The 19,056-nt window shown below is 26.0% G+C and overlaps 1 protein-coding gene across 2 annotated transcripts in view; it reads right to left on the reverse strand.

Annotated features, from left to right (window-relative positions):
- LOC122498304 (LIM domain only protein 3-like) overlaps nucleotides 1–19,056 on the reverse strand; it is a 373,628-nt gene that overhangs the window by 105,659 nt on the left and 248,913 nt on the right. The window contains exon 4 of one of the 2 annotated variants that reach the window (XM_043605988.1): nucleotides 16,155–16,290. In XM_043605988.1, coding sequence (XP_043461923.1) covers nucleotides 16,155–16,290 — 136 coding nt within the window. Of the gene's footprint in view, nucleotides 1–16,133; nucleotides 16,291–19,056 lie in introns of both variants that reach the window. The other variant, XM_043605987.1, reaches the window with a different exon arrangement.

Genomic DNA, 19,056 nt, shown 5'->3' on the forward strand with positions numbered 1-19,056 from the left:
TCAATTTACACTATTTCTAAAATGAACTTATAAAGAAATTTTTAAAAGTTGAAAAATTCCAATACAAAGCACTATATTTAAATGCTCTAAATAAAATTTTAAAACGGATAAGCATAATAAATAATTTAAAAAGTTTTGCTTTATCAAAACTATTTGACCAGAATTTCTATTAGTAATGAAATTAAAAAAATCAGAATGTTCCGTTCTTCTATAAATTCTCAATATTGTTTACCAATTTCTATTTCATACTGCACAAAAATGTAATAAGGAAACAGAGTAAAACTAATACAATTTAACATTTTTTTCCTTAAATTTTGTACGTCTTTTAAAAGAACTACAAAACATTCACAAAAATTTTATAGTTAAAAAGACATTTTTTAAAATCAAAATGTATTCTCACTACCACGTATTAAAATAATTTAATGATATAAAGATACAAATAACATTTTATTATAATTCAAAAAAAATATTTTAAATAGAATTTTTTCAAGAAAAGTATGAAATTTCACAATATTTCAACCTATGAAAGTATTTTCTTTGCGAAAATAAAATTTTCACCTTATTATTGCGTAATAAAAATATTCGGCAACCTATGTAAAATTTATTTCTTAAAGACATTACGAAAAATTAAAATTGAAATAATAAGTAAATTTGTCTATCTTCGTTAAAAAAAAAGTTGATAATTATAAATTTCTGGCGAAAACAATTTGTTATGATAAATTCAAATTTCCATACTATTAAATTATGTTTTTTCAAATCATTAAAAGTAAAAAAAAATTTAATGTATTCTTCGTTTGAAATTAATAGCACCCTAAAAAAGTTGTATACTAAAAATAGCTATAGGTTTTATAATTTACAATATACATTTAAAAATAAGGATCAATTAGAAAATACTTGAAATAATAAACGTTGTCACTCAAATTTTATAAAAAAAGTGAAATGGAAATTCAGAAAAATTACATATCTTGAAATAAGCGAATGCCTAGATTGGTAAAAATGCAATTAAAATATAAACAGTTAGAATTCTGTTTTTTAGTAATAGAGTTAAAAGTTATGTTTAAAAAAAATTAAAACAGTTTTTTTTTACCACTCTAGACCTTAAAATACTTAAAAATGCGTCATTAAAAATACAAAAATAATATGCAAATCAACAAAAATATTAAAAATATTTTTTATATAAATAATAAAATTAATCATGCTAAATACAAAAATAACTTGTAAACCATCGAAAACCAGTTTTGTTTTTGCTTCTATTGTAAACTAAACTTGAAACTAAAATAGAACTCACAAAAATAATTTACCTGTTTTTATTTATAACAAATCTTTACAACGCGAAAAGAATTAGAAAAATTGGAAAGAAAAGAAAGAACAAAAGCATTTAGAAATGGCTGCCAAGGGACGTCAGCCTAATTAAAAGGGGGGCATGACAACAGAATTGTCGTCACAATTTTTTTTCTCTTTTCGAAAATAAAAAAAAATTTCATTATGACAATCACATACAATACAACTTAGGTAGACATGGTTACGTTAATTTATATGATACTAGTGAAAGACGTTGTCAGCGTTTAAAGTCATATTCGACAAAATTCTTTTAAAATTGTATAATTATACTAAAAACACATTGACCTGTATAACCATTTTTATCAACGATAAAATAAAAACATTGTAGAAAAACACTTTAATCAAAGAACTTAGGCATACGGCATGTTAAATCGCATTTCATTTTGAACATGTTCTATAAATGAAAAATATATCAAAATTTGTAAGGCTAGTTTTTAAGAAAGATTAACATAATCACTCTCCAACATAAACTATTGTAAAGCAAGATAACCAGGATACGATTTTTTGTAAAACTCAAACGAGTTATCCTTAATAGAAAAACAGCTATTTTTTTTGGCTGGAGTTTGAGAGTGACGGTCGTGATTGGTTGTGAAAATGACATGATGACGGTCGCGAGTGGTTGAAATACGATGATGACGGTCGTGATTGGTTAAAATCCGATGATGACGGTCGCTATTGGTTAAAATTTTATGATGTCGGTCGGTATTGGTTGAAAATATCATGGTAACGGTCGCGATTGGTTGAAAGACGATGATGACGGTCGCTATTGGCTGAAAACCGATGATGACGGTCGCCATTGGTCAGAAATCGTAGCGGTGACGCTTGCTATTGGTTTATTTTCTTTGTCTACAAGAGCTTCAACAGTAGTTACAGTTTACAGTAGTTACAGTTTATTAACAGATTTTTACAGTATATAATACAGAATATAATACAGAAAAATAAAAGTGCAAAGTGAAGAACACGTTTTTTTCTCTCTTCAAAATTAAAAAAAATAAGACGAAAAATTTTTGTGATTAAAAATAAGGATAAGGAGGTAAGTTTTTAAAAATTATGTAAAATACTACTTTTTAATTATATAAAATAATTTTTCTTTTTTGTAATTAAGAATTGCAAATAAAAAATTAACATCTTTCCCGTCTAAGTCACTAACATTATCTACTTTTTCAACAATTAAACTTGTAAAGAAATTTAAATAACTTTCTAGAATCAGTTAAAAAATCCTTGAGCTCGTCCTTGTTTTATTAAAAACTTAATATAATTTCAGAATAATACTTTACATGGTTTAATAGTTTTTGAATGAATCTTAAACAAGTACCCAGTTTTTTATTATAAAAAAATTTATGTTGTTTTAAACAAAAAAAATAATATTTTTAATTTCAGTTCAAAATTAGAGTCTTGAAGGTAATAAACAGGTGCCATAATATAAAGTGCCAGTTTCAGAATCATGTTTTTGACTTATTTTAAAAGTAATTTTGATTACTGATTTTTAACTTTAAATTCTTAAAATTTGTAAAAAATTAAAGCTTAGAGTGACCATCTGTACTGTTCATTTCAAAGTATTTTTATAATAGTATTTAATGTTGAAATACTTAAATAAAACTAAAAATTACTTAACTGACTAAAATTTAAATTTTTTTTAATTTATAAAAATTCTTTATTTTCTTATCAATTTAAAAATAAATTAATATAAATAATATAATAATAAAATAATATAATTTTTTAATATCTAAATTTTTAAACTTTATTATAAAAATGTTTTTTGTGTAAAAAAATTAAGTCGGATAGTGTTGTATTACTATGATTACTATGAGTAAAAATGAAAAATTAATAAAAATTTTATATTGTAAATGTTTTGAAAAAGACACATTTTTTGTTTTAGCTGAATATTTTTTTAACCAGAAATGGCCAAGCATTTAAGTTAGGCTAATACATAAAATTCTGTCATGTTTGCACGGAAAAAAAAGTCCAACTGAAATGGAGAAATTGTTTGCCATAACAGCTAAACATTTCGTCAAAAACGAGCGAGCGATATTGGCATTATCGCTAGAATCGCGATATTGAATTTTACTTGAAAGACAACCTAACCCTAAAATGATTTTTAATTTTTTTCAATTGTATGTTTCAAATTATAACCATATAAAAGTAAATTATTGAAATTAATACTGTTTTAAAACTAAAAAAACACAAAACTGATATTTATGTTGTCAAAAAAATTTCTGGGTAGGAGCCGTAGGAGCGGTAGGTTTCCATATACTTCCAATATGGCTGACGAATTGCGCTCAACCAAAGCTCATTATCACTGAATTGGCTAAACTTTCGGCTAATGTAGTTAAGCTTAATTCCAAACGTGGGTTATGTTGTTCTTCATTTTAATTATATTCCCAATATTGCTCGTTCGCGCCATGAAATTTATTTCCTTGTGGCTTTTTTATTTACATATTTACTTGTAGATTGTAATGTTAAATACTATTTTTAAAAAAACATTAATTGTATTAAAATAAACTGAATGCTTATTTCAGCTTTATCCAAAGAACATTTAAACATGTAAAGTATTTCCAAAATTATATTAATTTTATTAAAACAAGACAAACTCAAGAATTTTTTAATGATTTTAGAAAGTTAGTTAAATTTTACTTTTAAGTTTAATTTTTAAATAATTATATTGAGTTTTAGTGTCTTAGACGGGAAAATGTTAATTAATACATTTTGCAAAATGAAAAAAATATTTATAGCACTAAAATGTAACATTTACACAATTTTTGCAGATAGTGTACAATTAATTAAAATTGATTTAATAAATGGTAATAAATCATTTATCAGATAATAATTTAATCCCAAAAAAAACATCTTTGATGCTTTAATATAATGGGTCAAAATAAGTGAAACTTTTTCAAAAAACATTGTATTATTAAAGTAATTTGGTGTTGAAGTTTTGGATCATTTTATTTTCATGTTATTATTACTTTGAAACAAATAAAGATAATTAAGTAATTTTTTTAAATTAAAGCTTAAAGTCTATACTTTAATGATAAAATAAAGGGATTGTTAAAAAATGAAAATTTAAAATTGTTATTAACAATTCTTTTAAACAATTGCAAATTCAAGAATGTTCTCAATATTTTGGGAAAATTAAATTACCATGTATTAATGTGCAAAACTCCAAGTATTAATTTTAAAAAAAATTCGCCTGTACTTTGGCAGAAAAATCTACACAATTTCTATAATATAGAAGAGAGGTTACTGATTTTTCTTTTTTTAAATTAATCCTTCGAGTTTTGCCATAATTTTTCAAGTGGCCGGTTTCACTTATTTTGGCCCTAATCGAGGCCCTAATATAAGTAAACATATATAATAAACTGGTGGAAAATATCTATCTGTTATTAATATTGTAATTTCCATATTATGAACACATTTACTTTTGCAATATATATAAATATTATTTCAATATTAAATATAAGAAAAACTCTAATAAAAATATAATATACACTACCAGTTAAAATTTAGAGACCATACCCATTTTCAGGAGAATGAAAAACATTTTAAAACGTATCATGTATGGAAACTAAATTTTTATCTTTTAAGTTTTAAAAGATGTTTAAATTTTGAATAGATCAAGATGTTTTAGAAGTCATTTGATAAATATTTTATTTAGACATTTTTAAAAAATGATAATTTTCAATGTTTTACAAAAATTTTAATAACTTCTAAAATACTGAATGCTTTTTAATGATTTTATGCTTATTTTAAAGGTGATTTTCTCGAGAATGTGAATTTTTTATAGGCATTAACGTGTAATTTTTTTTAGAAAATTCAATTCGTCAAACTTAGATTAAAAAATTAAAAAACTTTTAAACAATCTTATTAACAGAAAAATAATTTTTAAAATATAAACATATGTTTTTATTAAATTAAGATTTAATTTAAGGTTATATTAAGGGGGCATTCTTTATGAACAGAGCCACCCCATCTCTCCATTTTTGGTTTCGTCAAAAAAACATTTATTATATGTCAAATGAAAGCTAAGAATGTCAGCTTTTTAATGCCGAGTAGGATTTTATAATTTTTGAATGGCGGAGACAGTATGGCGGATTAAATACAAAAATGTAAAAATTAACATTGTATTTCTATTCAGAAATACAAGATATACCAAATTAAAAATCTTATTTTAATGCTCAAACATAGTTTAGGTTGAGTACTTTCGAAATTCGAGGTGTTTTCCAAAAATAAAGATGGCGGATCCAATATGGCGACTGAAAAATTGGAAAATTCTTTCGATTCGCTTGATACTTGTTACTCGGGGGTTTTTGGGGTCACTGATAAAGAATTTGAGGTTAGTTTATCAAAATTCAAAATGGCGGATCCAACATGACGGACGAAGTATTGAAAAAGTGTTTAGATTCCCTGGAAATTTATTACTCAGGGGTTTTTGGGGTCACCGATGTTAATCGTATTGAAAGTCTAACGGTTGAATAAAAGTTTGTTTAAAGAAAGTGAATTTAATTGAGAATAAAAGAAAATAAATAAAGAGTAAACAAAGGTTGATTTTTAAAGGAATATATCGAAATAAAGAATACAATAAAGTGACAAGTGAAAAATAATTAAAAAAGTAAAGAATTAAAAGATATTGAAAATAAAGTGAAAAGGAAATAAAAATAAAGAATTTGTAAAAGAGCTAAAGATTAAAAGAAAGAATTGAAATAGTATTAATGAAATAAAGCGAATTTAAAAAAAGCATAAACGTAAAGAATTAAAAGAGTGTATTTTAAAATCTAGTATCAGCAGAAATAAACCAAGCATATCTTAAAAAAGAATATTGATTTTTGAAATACTTTTAAAGACAACCTTTATTTACGGGGTTTGAGTCTTCAAATTTGCGCGAGCCAAGGAATACTAAATTGGAAAACGAAATATCAATCTAGTGAACCTAGATCAGGTATTTCCTCGTTTTTTTTAAATAAACAACCTATCTGTAATACTAAAAGAACAGAATAAGTCATTGGAATAACATTTCAAAGGATTGAATTACCAGACAGTGAGTATAGAAATCTTACTCATCACTACACACACACATACTATTCTTTCATACACAAGTATAGAATTACTCTTTACTCACACCAATTTAGAGTTACTTGTATTAGGGATTTCTTTGGGTAAAATATATCTTATTTGTTTAATCTTATTTTTGCTTATGATTTAATTATTCCTAAAACTATCCTATCTTCTCTAAATTCAAGGAGTAGGGTTCTCAACCTCTTAGTTGAATCAATAACTAAGTAGAGGGGGAATCCACTACCTTTACAATTTCTTTGTCCGAAGGACACGTTAGTTGAAGTTTTTAAAAATTAATATTTACAAATTAAATAAATTTCTGAAATCCTACTTTAACAATATAAAATAATTATTATTATTAAATAAATATAATATACAATATTTATTTATTTATTTACAACATAAGATCCCACGATCCAAAGTGGATCAGAAATGGGTAACGAGAAGTCGTACAATCTAATCGTAACTATATATATATATATATATATATTAAATTAAACAATATAAGTATAAATATATGTAAAAGGGTAATTCTCCAGGAAACCGACAATTTCATGTCCCTAGTGTTTTTTAAGAAACAGATTGCACATATGGTAATGAATCCAACGTGAAAAAGTAACTCTGGTGATTACAAACAAAAACCTATAGCTACTTTAATTTATAAGATTAAATATTTTTTTTAAATGCAAATTTAAGAGCCAAATCGTCATGGTAAAGCCTGTCCCCAGGGTCAGTTACAAAACAAAAATAAATATTTTTAGCAAGATTCTGAAATAAAAATAATGATTGATAACATTTTTTTAATATCTAAGTGTGTAAAATTAAAAGAGTAAAATTGGTTGTAAAAAAAAAATTATTTTTTATATTTTTTTCTGATATTATTTCTTGTCCCCAGTTTTGTGCGTCATGGTGAAGCCTTTTTAAAAAATTGAAATATTTCAGAAAAATAAAATCAAAATTTCGGTATTCTTTAGTACAAGCAACAATTCAGTTCCCTCAAGTGTTCACTACGACAGAAAAAAATTTTATAATTTTTTTTTATTTTTCTTACGTTCAAAGCGTCAACTTTGTGCAGGGAATCACAGAATCGTCATGGTGAAGCCTTCGCATATTTCATAATAAATCAAAAAAAAAAAAAATTTTTTTAGTAAATAATGTATAGTCGTATTATTTCAGTAAATATAAAAGACAGGAATATGAAACCGATTGAAAATTGCTAATAATTTATTTTAAAAAAAAAGTATTTATTTTGCGTCATGGTGAAGCCTTTTTTGTCTTTCATTGAACTTGTGGTTTAAACAAGTGTACAATTACAACAATTTTTGTAATTGTTTCCAAATAAAATTATACAAATAAAAGTTACTTTGACTGTCATAATTTTAGTAAGTTTTGAAATTAATTACTTTATAAATTTTTATAAATTAACGTACAAATTTCTGAAAGTTACTAAGAATTGATTTTCATTTAAATTATGTTAATAAATTACGATAAATGATTTAAAATAATTTATAAAATTACAACATATATTTCCATAAATTTTCATACATTACCACATAAATTTCCATAAATTACCCTATAAAATTCCATAAATTTCAAAAATTAGTTTTTAAAATTTTCCTTTATTTACTCAAAAAAATTTATTTACCTCAAAAAATTTATAAATTACCGCATAAATTACTATAAATTTTCTGCATTAGTTTTTCTAATCTTGAATTATGTTTTGTAATAATATTATGAATTACCTCACAATTTTTATAAATTACCGTATAAATTACCATAAATTTCTATAAATTACCATAAATTACTGCATATATTTCCTGAATTAGATTTTTAAATCCTGAATTAAGGCGTACTTGAGTTTGCGAAGGCAAAAAATAGGCCCCACTTTAATATTTTTTTCACAGTCATTTTATTTAAAATATTAAAAACGATTTTTGCACCTTAAAGTACATTATAAAAACAAAAAAAAGAAATTTTTTTTTCGATTTTTAACCGTTATTTACGATTTGTAGAGGGCCCCAAACATTGCGATCTCAAATTTGTAAGAGTTTGCGGTGCCCCGCATAGAGTCTCTCCTGACTGTCTAAAATCAAAAAAACAAAATTTATTCTTTAGTATACATTAATACCTAGTGGACTAACCTAATGAAATTAAAAAAAAGTAAAAAAACGAAAATGCGGTACTTTTAAAGTAAATTTTTAAAAAATGATGATTTTGATCTTTTGAATTTTTGACTTTAAAAGTACCGCATTTTCGTTTTTTTTTTACTTTTTTTTAATTTCATCAGGTTAGTCCACTAGGTATTAATGTATACTAAAGAATAAATTTTGTTTTTTTGATTTTAGACAGTCAGGAGAGGCTCTATGCGGGCACCGCAAACTCTTACAAATTTGAGATCGACAATTTTTGGGGCACTCTACGAATCGTAAATAACGGTTAAAAAACGAAACAATTTTTTCTTTTTTTAGTTTTTATAATGTACTTTAAGGTGCAAAAATCGTTTTTAATATTTTAAATAAAATGACTGTGAAAAAAAAATATTTATGTGGGGCCCATTTTTTGCCTTCGCAAACGCAAGTACGCCTTAAACAAAAACATTCATATAAGTTCAAATATCAATTTTGTTAGTACAACAAAATTATGGCAACTAATTATGGTACATGGATGCGTGAACAGTTACTTTGTTTAAAAAATACAAAAATTACAAACAATTTGTCCGGCCCATAACAGATATTTCATTCTTGACTATCATACTTAAAATTTACCTTATGATTTTTATCTTTTTTGAAAAAAAAAATTCTAAAATAACAATAACCAAATTGTCGGTTTCATGGAGAATCACCCATAAATAAAACATATACAAACCAAATGATAAATTCATCCTATAAATTAATAATTATTAAAATTCATTAAGTATAATTTATTAATAATTGTTCATTCATTATTATTTTTTAAATTCATAATTTTTATTTTTAAATAAATGTATAATAATTAATTATTTAATAACTATTATTATGCGTTATTTATAATTTAGTTGTTATTATTAATGAATAAACTTTATTATAATATTGTACTTAAAGAAAAAAAAATTATATGTATTTTCGTTTTTTAAATGTTATTTTATAAAGTGTTTTAAAAGAACACGCTTTTTTAACTTAAATAACTGTTTTAAAAAAGTTAATTTTAAAAAACTTAATTCATTTACACTTTATTCAAACGAGGAAAACTGTCGAGGCTCTGATCAGAGCCCTATTTAATATCTAGTGAACACCTCACTTGGGGTTTTGGCCAGAAATTCTGGTCAAACCCACAAAATAAAAAAATTATTAAAACGATAGTATAATTACTTCCTTTAATTGTATTCTTCAATTGTTCATTATTTTTTATTAAAAGTAATTTTAGAGATTTAATTTTTTTACACTTTATTTAAACAAGGAAAACTGTCGAGGCCCTGATCAGTACCCTATCTAAAATCTAATGAACACCCACCTGGGGTTCTGGCTAGGAATTCTAGTTAAACCCATAAAATAAAAAAATTATTAAATAACTAAAATAATGATTGCCCTTCATTGTTAAGTAGCTTTTACAACAAAAAGTAATTCTAAAAACTTTATTAAAAAAAAATGTTAATAGGGAAAACTGTCAAGGCCCCGACCAGAACCCTGTTTTTAATAGGACAAAGTGGGGCATATTTTGCACGGGAAGATGCAAAAAGAATTAGCTCCATATATTGTTGCCAAAACTATTTTTTGCGGTCTAAAAAAATACTGTCAATTCTGCGAGTTGGACACACCTTTTCGCTGCAAGTTGGTCATGATTTATATGCTGGAGGTTTCTTTTGTTTTCAAGTTTAACCTATTTTATGTTTGTAAACATTGCAAAATATTTGATTCGAAATTTATAGTTTATAATGTGTAAAATACAATATATTTTATAAAATACAATATTAGAAAATTATTAGAAAATTATTAGAAAATTATTAAAAAATTGGCAACATTTTTAAAATTTTTTTCAAAAATTAAATTGCCGCCTTTACAGAAGTATAGGTAAGCTCTCTGGCTTTTAAACAAGACTTTAAACATGTCGATATCTCAATTTAGTGAAAAGTTATAACCGAAAAACAAAACTATGTCCAACTCGCAGCAAACTCCCCTACAGTTAATTTTAAATTAAAAAATTTGTATTAATTTATTTTTATAACAATGTTTTTATATTTAAGACGTTCTGATTTTAATTAAAGTTATCATAATTAAGTAATTTAAAGGTTTTAGTAATATTTCTAATAAAAAACATAAAAATTATAAGTCATCTTGGTTATGTCAAAAAGTTTTTAAATTGAAAATTCGTTGTTAATAATTTTTTTTTAACATTTAACAGTGACAGGTCAATTTGTGAGGTCTTTAAAATATTAAATTTATGTTTATCTCAATTTTAAAAAAAATGGATTTAACAGCTTTTGAAAATTTGCTCATCAATTCTTATTCATTACGAAGTTTTATCGTTTAATAAATCCGAAAGTGTATGGTTAGGGACAAGTAGATATTGTAAAAAATCGGGTACTAAAATTGGAATAATTATTTATCTATTTAATAAATTAATGAAAAACTTTTTGGAACTGATTCATCTTATCAAGCTCTAATATATCCAACAAAAACAAAGTTAAAAGTTATTAAAATTATTAAAATATATGCGAGGGACATAAAAGTTAAAGCTTCTATAGATATGCCCTTATATGAACTTTTAAGGGGTTTTGTAACTTTTATAGGATCTAAAATAGGAAGTTTTCAAAAAAAAATGTTTCTCATAAGTTTTAAAATATAATTGATCAAAAGATTGTCCCATCAAACTTCAATTTCTGCATTTTTTCCCTGTAATTCTTTAATAAATAGATTATTATTAATTGATCTCATATTTTATTCACTAAGCATTGATACTGGATTTTCATTGATATAACCGTCAGGGTTTCTACAGTACCTGCAAATCATGAAAAAGGTCAAGAAGTTTTAAAAATTTATAAATTTTTCAAGCTTTCCTTTTTTTGGTAATTTCAAAATTTTTTATAATCTTTATTATTATCTTATTTTTAGCGCATACCTTGAGGTAATAAATTTGACATTAATTTAAATACCATGAAAATTATGTTAAAAATTTTACTGGGACTTTCTAAAAAATTACCTAGATACAGGCAGGAATTTTGAATTAGATATTATTGTAGGAATCTTGCAGCAAGCATGCAGCAAGATTGACATGAAAGATTGCTGCAAGCTTGAATATCTCACCTATAGGATGGATAAAATAGAATTCTGAATGATTACTACAAATTTGTTGCAAGGTAGTTGCAAGCTTAAAGCAAACTTGCTGCAATTTTTCAAAAATATTTCCTTAATTAAAAAACTTTATATGTAGTTTTTCAGTTTTTGAATTTAAAAATTTTCTTGGCGTCTATTTTTATTGTTTATACCTTTTTTGATGCATTTTTGAACTTAATATTGATGAAATTCTTTTGAGACGAATTTGACGGGATTGGAGTAACCTATCACCCCAAGCTTACAAGTGCAAAAATTTTGCCATGGCTCTAATCGGGGCCAGATCAGGCATCGATATTATAGCATGAAACACCTTACGATGGTCAAGATTCCCACAATAGTATCTTATTCAAAATTCTTGCCTGTTTCTAGGTAATTTTTTAGAAAATCCTAGTAAAATTTTTAACATAATTTTCATGGTATTTAAATTAATGTCAAATTTATTACCTCAAGGCATGCGCTAAAAATAAGATAATAATAAGATTATGAAAAATTTTGAAATTACCAAAAGAAGGAAAGCTTGAAAAAATTATAAATTTTTAAAACTTCTAGACCTTTTTCATGATTTGCAGGTTCTGTAGAAACCCTGACGGTTATATCAATGGAAATCTAGTATCAATGCTTAATGAATAAAATATGAGATACATTAAAAATAATCCATTTATTAAAGAATTATAGGGAAAAATGCAGAAATTAAAGTTTGATGGGACAATCTTTTGATCAATTATATTTTAAAACTTATGAGAAACATTTTTTTTGAAAACTTCCTATTTTAGATCCTATAAAAGTTACAAAACCCCTTAAAAGTTCATATAAGGGCATATCTATGGAAGCTTTAACTTTCATGTCCCTTGCATATATTTTAATAATTTTAATAACTTTTAACTTTGTTTTTGTTGAAAATATTAGAGCTTGATAAGATGAATCAGTTCCAAAAAGTTTTTCATTAATTTATTAAATAGATAAATAATTATTCCAATTTTAGTATCCGATTTTTTACAATATCTACTTGTCCCTAACCATACACTTTCGGATTTATTAAACGATAAAACTTCGTAATGAATAAGAATTGATGAGCAAATTTTCAAAAGCTGTTAAATCCATTTTTTTAAAATTGAGATAAACATAAATTTAATATTTTAAAGACCTCACAAATTGACCTGTCACTGTTAAATGTTAAAAAAAAATTATTAACAACGAATTTTCAATTTAAAAACTTTTTGACATAACCAATATGACTTATAATTTTTATGTTTTTTATGAGAAATATTACCAAAACCTTTAAATTACTTAATTATGATAATGTTTAATTAAAATCAGAACGTCTTAAATATAAAAACATTGTTATAAAAATTAATTAATACAAATTTTTTAATTTAAAATTAACTGTAGGGGAGTTTGCTGCGAGTTGGACATAGTTTTGTTTTTCGGTTATAACTTTTCACTAAATTGAGATATCGACATGTTTAAAGTCTTGTTCAAAAGCCAGAGATCGTACCTATACTTCTGTAAAGGCGGCAATTTAATTTTTGAAAAAACTTTCAAAATGTAGCCAATTTTTTAATAATTTTCTAATAATTTTCTAATATTGTATTTTATAAAATATATTGTATTTTACACATTATAAACTATAAATTTCGAATCAAATATTTTGCAATGTTTACAAACATAAAATAGGTTAAACTTGAAAACAAAAGAAATCTCCAGCATATAAATCATGACCAACTCGCAGCGAAAAGGTGTGTCCAACTCGCAGAATTGACAGTATTTTTTTAGACTGCAAAAATAGTTTTGGCAACAATACATGGAGCTAATTCTTTTTGAATCTTAAAGAGCATGAAAATTACTCCAAAAATACATGTACGAAATTTTTTTGAACAATGAATATTAGTCTTTTTATTTACACTTAAAAGACGTCGTTTCCACTTTTCAAAAAAATTCTTACACGAAAAAAATGTTTTTTTATAAGATTCTTAAATAATGCAAGAATTTTTTTTTAAACAAATATAAATATATCTTATCAATAAGGCAAACATTTTACAATTTTAATTCTGGGATAAACTTTACGCCTTCTAGAAATATCAAGGGGTGTCCAACTCGCAGTAGTGACCAACTCGCAGCAAACTCCCCTAGTGGTTATGTGAGAAAAGTCATTATTTGTTTCATTTTCTCGAAATAAGAAAATATGGATTTATCAAGTTTTGAAAACGTGCTCCTTAATTACTATGTACCTATTTCCAACAAGTTGCCAACCTTCTGCCAAAGTTTGGTCAGCGTATTTTGTAACCATCTGCTAGTCTTTTGCCAATATTAAACTTACTTGCTGAAATAATTACTAAGGAAAATCATTTTGGGAGACTAAATCTGTGGAGTTAATCTAATCTTGAAAAAAACTGCTCACCTGACAATTTGGACGAGAATTGTATTTGCAAAAATAAATAAAGGACAAATTATTTTATCTAAGCATTTGTTTCCTTAGCGCTTTGTAAATAAATCAGTCAAATAATTATAATACCAGTACTGGTCTTCTGCTGATACGTGTAATAACAAATTAGGCAAATATTTCTTCAAAATTTATATTTTTGCGGAGGAATGGGACACACATAAAAAATGTCAGAAACTCTTCAAATTTTGGGGATGAGTTTCTAACAATATTATAAACACCTCACAGAGTTTGAAAATTTTTGTGGGAATAGTTTAAAAGTTATAAATTTAATTATTTAACATTGTCTCTTATGGAAAAATCAAATACTCGGTTCTTATCAAACATATAAATGATATTTCCAGATGTCAACTTTTTTTGTCTCAAATATATATTGAAGTTCAATATGTCAGCTTCAATAAATAATTAAGCTTTTATATACTTACAGACTAAATAACAAAGAAAATAATTTAAAAAGTAGAAAAACACAAGATTTTTGACATTTGCACATAAAAACATGGCAACGTTCTAAAGAAGAAATTATTGTTGGTAAAGAAGATTACTATTTATCCATTTATAGATACGCATCAGTACAATATGTCTCTCTCACTCACTTTCACAACTATTTCCGTCATGACAGTGCTACCAACGTTTGAAAAACAAAGATAATAGTTTACAACGTTGTCACGTTTTTTAGCTCATTAAAACCATTTATAAATAAATAATGACATTAATAAAAAATTTTAATACCTCATTATGTGCTATAATTTTACAAATGAAATATTTTTCAAGAGTGTGTGCATCACATTTACTAATTGATTCGAACTTATTTTTCAATATTTTTAATTTTCTTAGGTTATACATCTAAGTACAATCACTTATATAAAAGTTTTGTTTTGTACTGATAAAAAATGTTAATATCTTTTAAAAACAATATTATTTTTATGTACCTCATTAATGTTTTTCAGTCATAATTAGTTACCATCTTTGTTTCTTAATATTTAAACTGTTCTACATAGCGTTAATTTCAAAATATACATTTTCTCTAAACGTCATATTTTTGTCATATTCTATGTCCCATTCCTCCTTAAAATGAAAATAAAGAATTAGAAATAAATCCCCAATTATATAAACAAAATTGTAAAATTAGTTGTGTAAATTAATTTTATAGAGATTTTAGCGATTAAGAAAGTTGCACTTATTTACGCCTTATATCAAGACTGTTGCTCATCAAGAAACTATGGATCGTTAAGGCATGCGACAGGGCTTGCTTAGTGGGCGAGCTTAATTAATAAGGACACGCGATATCCTACTCGTAAGACGTTGGCAGTACAGTAAAGCATAGCTCGAAGCCTCTGGAGACTCCTTTGTTGTCGAGAGGGTCAGAACCTGCCACTTTAACCCACCTTAAGGGGTTACGTCGTGATGAGTCTTAGAAGTTTCAGCATTCTCTTTCTCCATCAAGGAAAACTGATCATGTCTCTAAAATACCAGGAATTCTCGTAAATCGAGATTCATAAAATCCGCTTAATCTGCTGTGACTACCCTTCTAACAATTACTATCTGTTTAAAATTCGTCATCTCCGTTAAGAAATAATGCTTCATTTATTCTGAATAAATTATTTCCTATTATAAAATACTGTAAAAAAACTTATCTTAAGATGTGTGTTTTTTGTAATGTGCGAGCAATGTCTGATCAAGGACTACTATCATGTCCGTAAAGAGAAACATATGTTCCAAATCTGTAATGAAACACGCCCATTTGAAATTGTTAATTGTAATTGAATTCAAATACAATTTTTTCCCTACTAACGCCACTTTAGGGCCAAGTTGTAATCAATGCAGTTTTATTTTTCATTGTAACCAGATTTAAATATTTTTACAAAAGTAAATTAATCATTCAAATAAACATAGCTCTTCTTTGCGATAAAAAATAATATTTGGAAAGGAATTTCGGTTGGAAATTTTGAAGGAAAGAAATGTTTTGTGTGCGTGTGGATGTTTAAATAACTTACAGGTGGTTGGAGATGACTAACTTGTCTTTTAATATGAGCCATCGTTGCATTGGGCGGTGGATGAAGGGCCAAATTTGCAAAGACAAGCCTCTCCTCGTAGTCGTATTCACAAAGTATTTTATTGTCACACAAGTAGAATCTGTCACCGACGCAAAATCTGCAAAAATAATTAACATTCTTGTTATTGAACTTAGAGCATTTCCCGCTATTGAATTAATTAATTTTTCCATTATTCATTATTGATAATATAATTGTTAGTAGTTGAAGTAAAACATTAATCCAAGAGTTATTTTATCTTAGGTACTTAACTTTCTTATTTTCTTCCATTTTTAAATTACTATTATTTCTTATCTTTAAAATGAAAACACTATTTTTATTTTAAAAATACTAGTAACATTTTAAGAATAATCTGACCATATTCCCAAAAAGGATCAAAAATTATACTAATAAATTTAGAATACCGTTCCCAGGGTATTCTGGCGAAGTAAAAAAATGCCATTTTTATTTATTTTGTTTTCTTTCGTCGTCGGAGATTCAAGTTTATCAAGAAATATGCTGTGGTAGGGAGTAGAAATTCCGACAAGTAAAGTAGGCGGGACACTAAAGCGTGCTAATTCTCTTTAAGATCGCTTTCCGTTCTGCTCTGTCGCGGAAATTGCTAAGAAAATAAAAACAAGTTGCGAAACCACCCTTCATCCTGCAATTATCGAGCTCCTTTAAATGCTAAAATTTCAGTTCAATTTAAAAACAAATAAAAAACAACAAAAAATAAAAAGTCAACATGTCTGGAAAGAGTTCAATGAGATGTCAGAACTTATAAAATTCAACTTGAAGTGCTTTCGGAATTTTCATTAAAAATTAAATCTCATTATTGAGAAACAAATTTTAAAACAACTTAGGTCCTTATTTATTAAAAATAATTTTAGATAAATATTTTTAGTTTTATATTATACTAATATAATCTATATAAAAACTTGACGAAAAACAAAAGTATGCACAAAAGACTAACTTTTATAAGATGTGGACAGAAAGAAGGAATATACGATTATTATTAAAAAAATATTGCACCAATTGAAACTGGTGACCAAATAAATATAAATTTATTAAATGTTCTATAATATTAAATGCTTGAAATATTTTTTAAAAAAAAGAGACAAGACTTTATTTTTAAGTTTAAATTATTCTCATTACAGTTCCTTTTTCCCGTGTTAGCATCTATTTTAAGCTACAGTAGAATCCGCTTATAATGACATTGAAGGGGCAGAGTAATTTTGTCATACAAAGCGGTAGTCACAATAAACGAATAATATAAAATTCTTTAGTAAAACAATCACGTAAGACATTTCAAATTTAATAATATGTATTCACACCTGTCATTCATAAAATATTGAAAACTTATTATAAAAAGTCACTAATTGATTTCCGAATTCGCTTCGATTTTAGAACATTTGAATTAAATGAATTCTCAACATTGTTTTTATTCTTGGAAATCATGGAAATAGTGGAATGCCCAACACCAAATTCTTTTGCAAGTGGTGAGTTAGATTCTCCATTTTCCAATCTATAGATTATTTATTTATTTATTTATTTATTCAAAAAGCATACGGACAAATAAATGCCCAATCGTACAAAGTACTAAAGTATACATAATTCTAAATATTGTATAAAATCAAATTATCTGGCTGCATCATAATCATTGTTACCATCAAATACAGTTTTTCGCAAATCCACTATGAATTTAATTAGTGAGACACCAAAAAAGTCAATATTAGAATTATAGTGATTGGTCAGCTTACGCAATCTATTTACCACAGAATTGCCCTGATAATCGGTTCTAATAATAGGAATCAGAAATAATTGCGAATGTCTACTTGGTCTAGGAGGCACATAGAATCCGAAGAGACTCAACAAATTTGAACAATTGATTACACCATTTAGAACTTTGAACATAAATAATAAATCTGCGTATAAAAATCGCTGAGATAACAAAGGAACATTAAACATAGCCCTCAAAGTTGTATAATCATGATTATAATAGTTAAATGGTACATTATTTTGTTTAGCCATAAAACGAAGAAATCTATTTTGTACACGTTCAATACTATCAATAAGATAATCCTGATAAGGCCTCCACAACGTTGACGCAAATTCTAGAATAGGCCTTACAAGCGCAAAATACAATATTCTCAATACTCTAATGTTACGGAAGTTTCTAGCATTTCTAATGACAAAGCCCAAAACCCTTGTAGCTTTATTAATTACATTCATAATGTGGTCAGTGAAAGAAAATGAGTTATTAATCTGTATTCCAAGGTCACAAACCGTTAACACTCTTGAAAATACAATACCATCGATAATATAATTCTGCTTTAAGGGTGTCAAAGAGGTAGAAAATGTTATAACTTTACATTTATTCAAATTTAAAAATAGTTTATTCTTCTTACACCACAATTGTAACTGATTTAAATCATATTGCAACTGCATGTAATCACTTTCATTAGTTATTGACAAATATAATTTTAAATCGTCCGCAAACAACAGAAACTGACTAAATTTAAAAACAAAATTTATATAATTTATAAACAGAACAAATAGTAACGGCCCCAAGTTTGAACCCTGAGGGACTCCAGAAGTTTGGAAAAAAACATCAGAGTATTCATGCTCAACTCGGACCACTAGTGTTCTATCTTTAAGATAACTTGCAATCCATTCAATTAAATTTTCTGAGAAACCAAGGGCTCTGAGCTTCACCAGTAGAATGCCATGATCTATCTTGTCAAACGCTTTGGCAAAATCAGTATAAACAACATCAACTTGTGACCCCCTATCTAAACTCTCAAGTACATAAGTTGAAAAAATCGTTAGATTTGATAAAACCGATCTACGTCTCATGAAACCGTGCTGCTCATCAACAATTAATGAC

This window comes from Leptopilina heterotoma, unplaced genomic scaffold (genome assembly GCF_015476425.1).
Source record: "Leptopilina heterotoma isolate Lh14 unplaced genomic scaffold, ASM1547642v1 Lhet_145, whole genome shotgun sequence".
NCBI classification, from domain to species: Eukaryota; Metazoa; Arthropoda; class Insecta; order Hymenoptera; family Figitidae; genus Leptopilina; species Leptopilina heterotoma.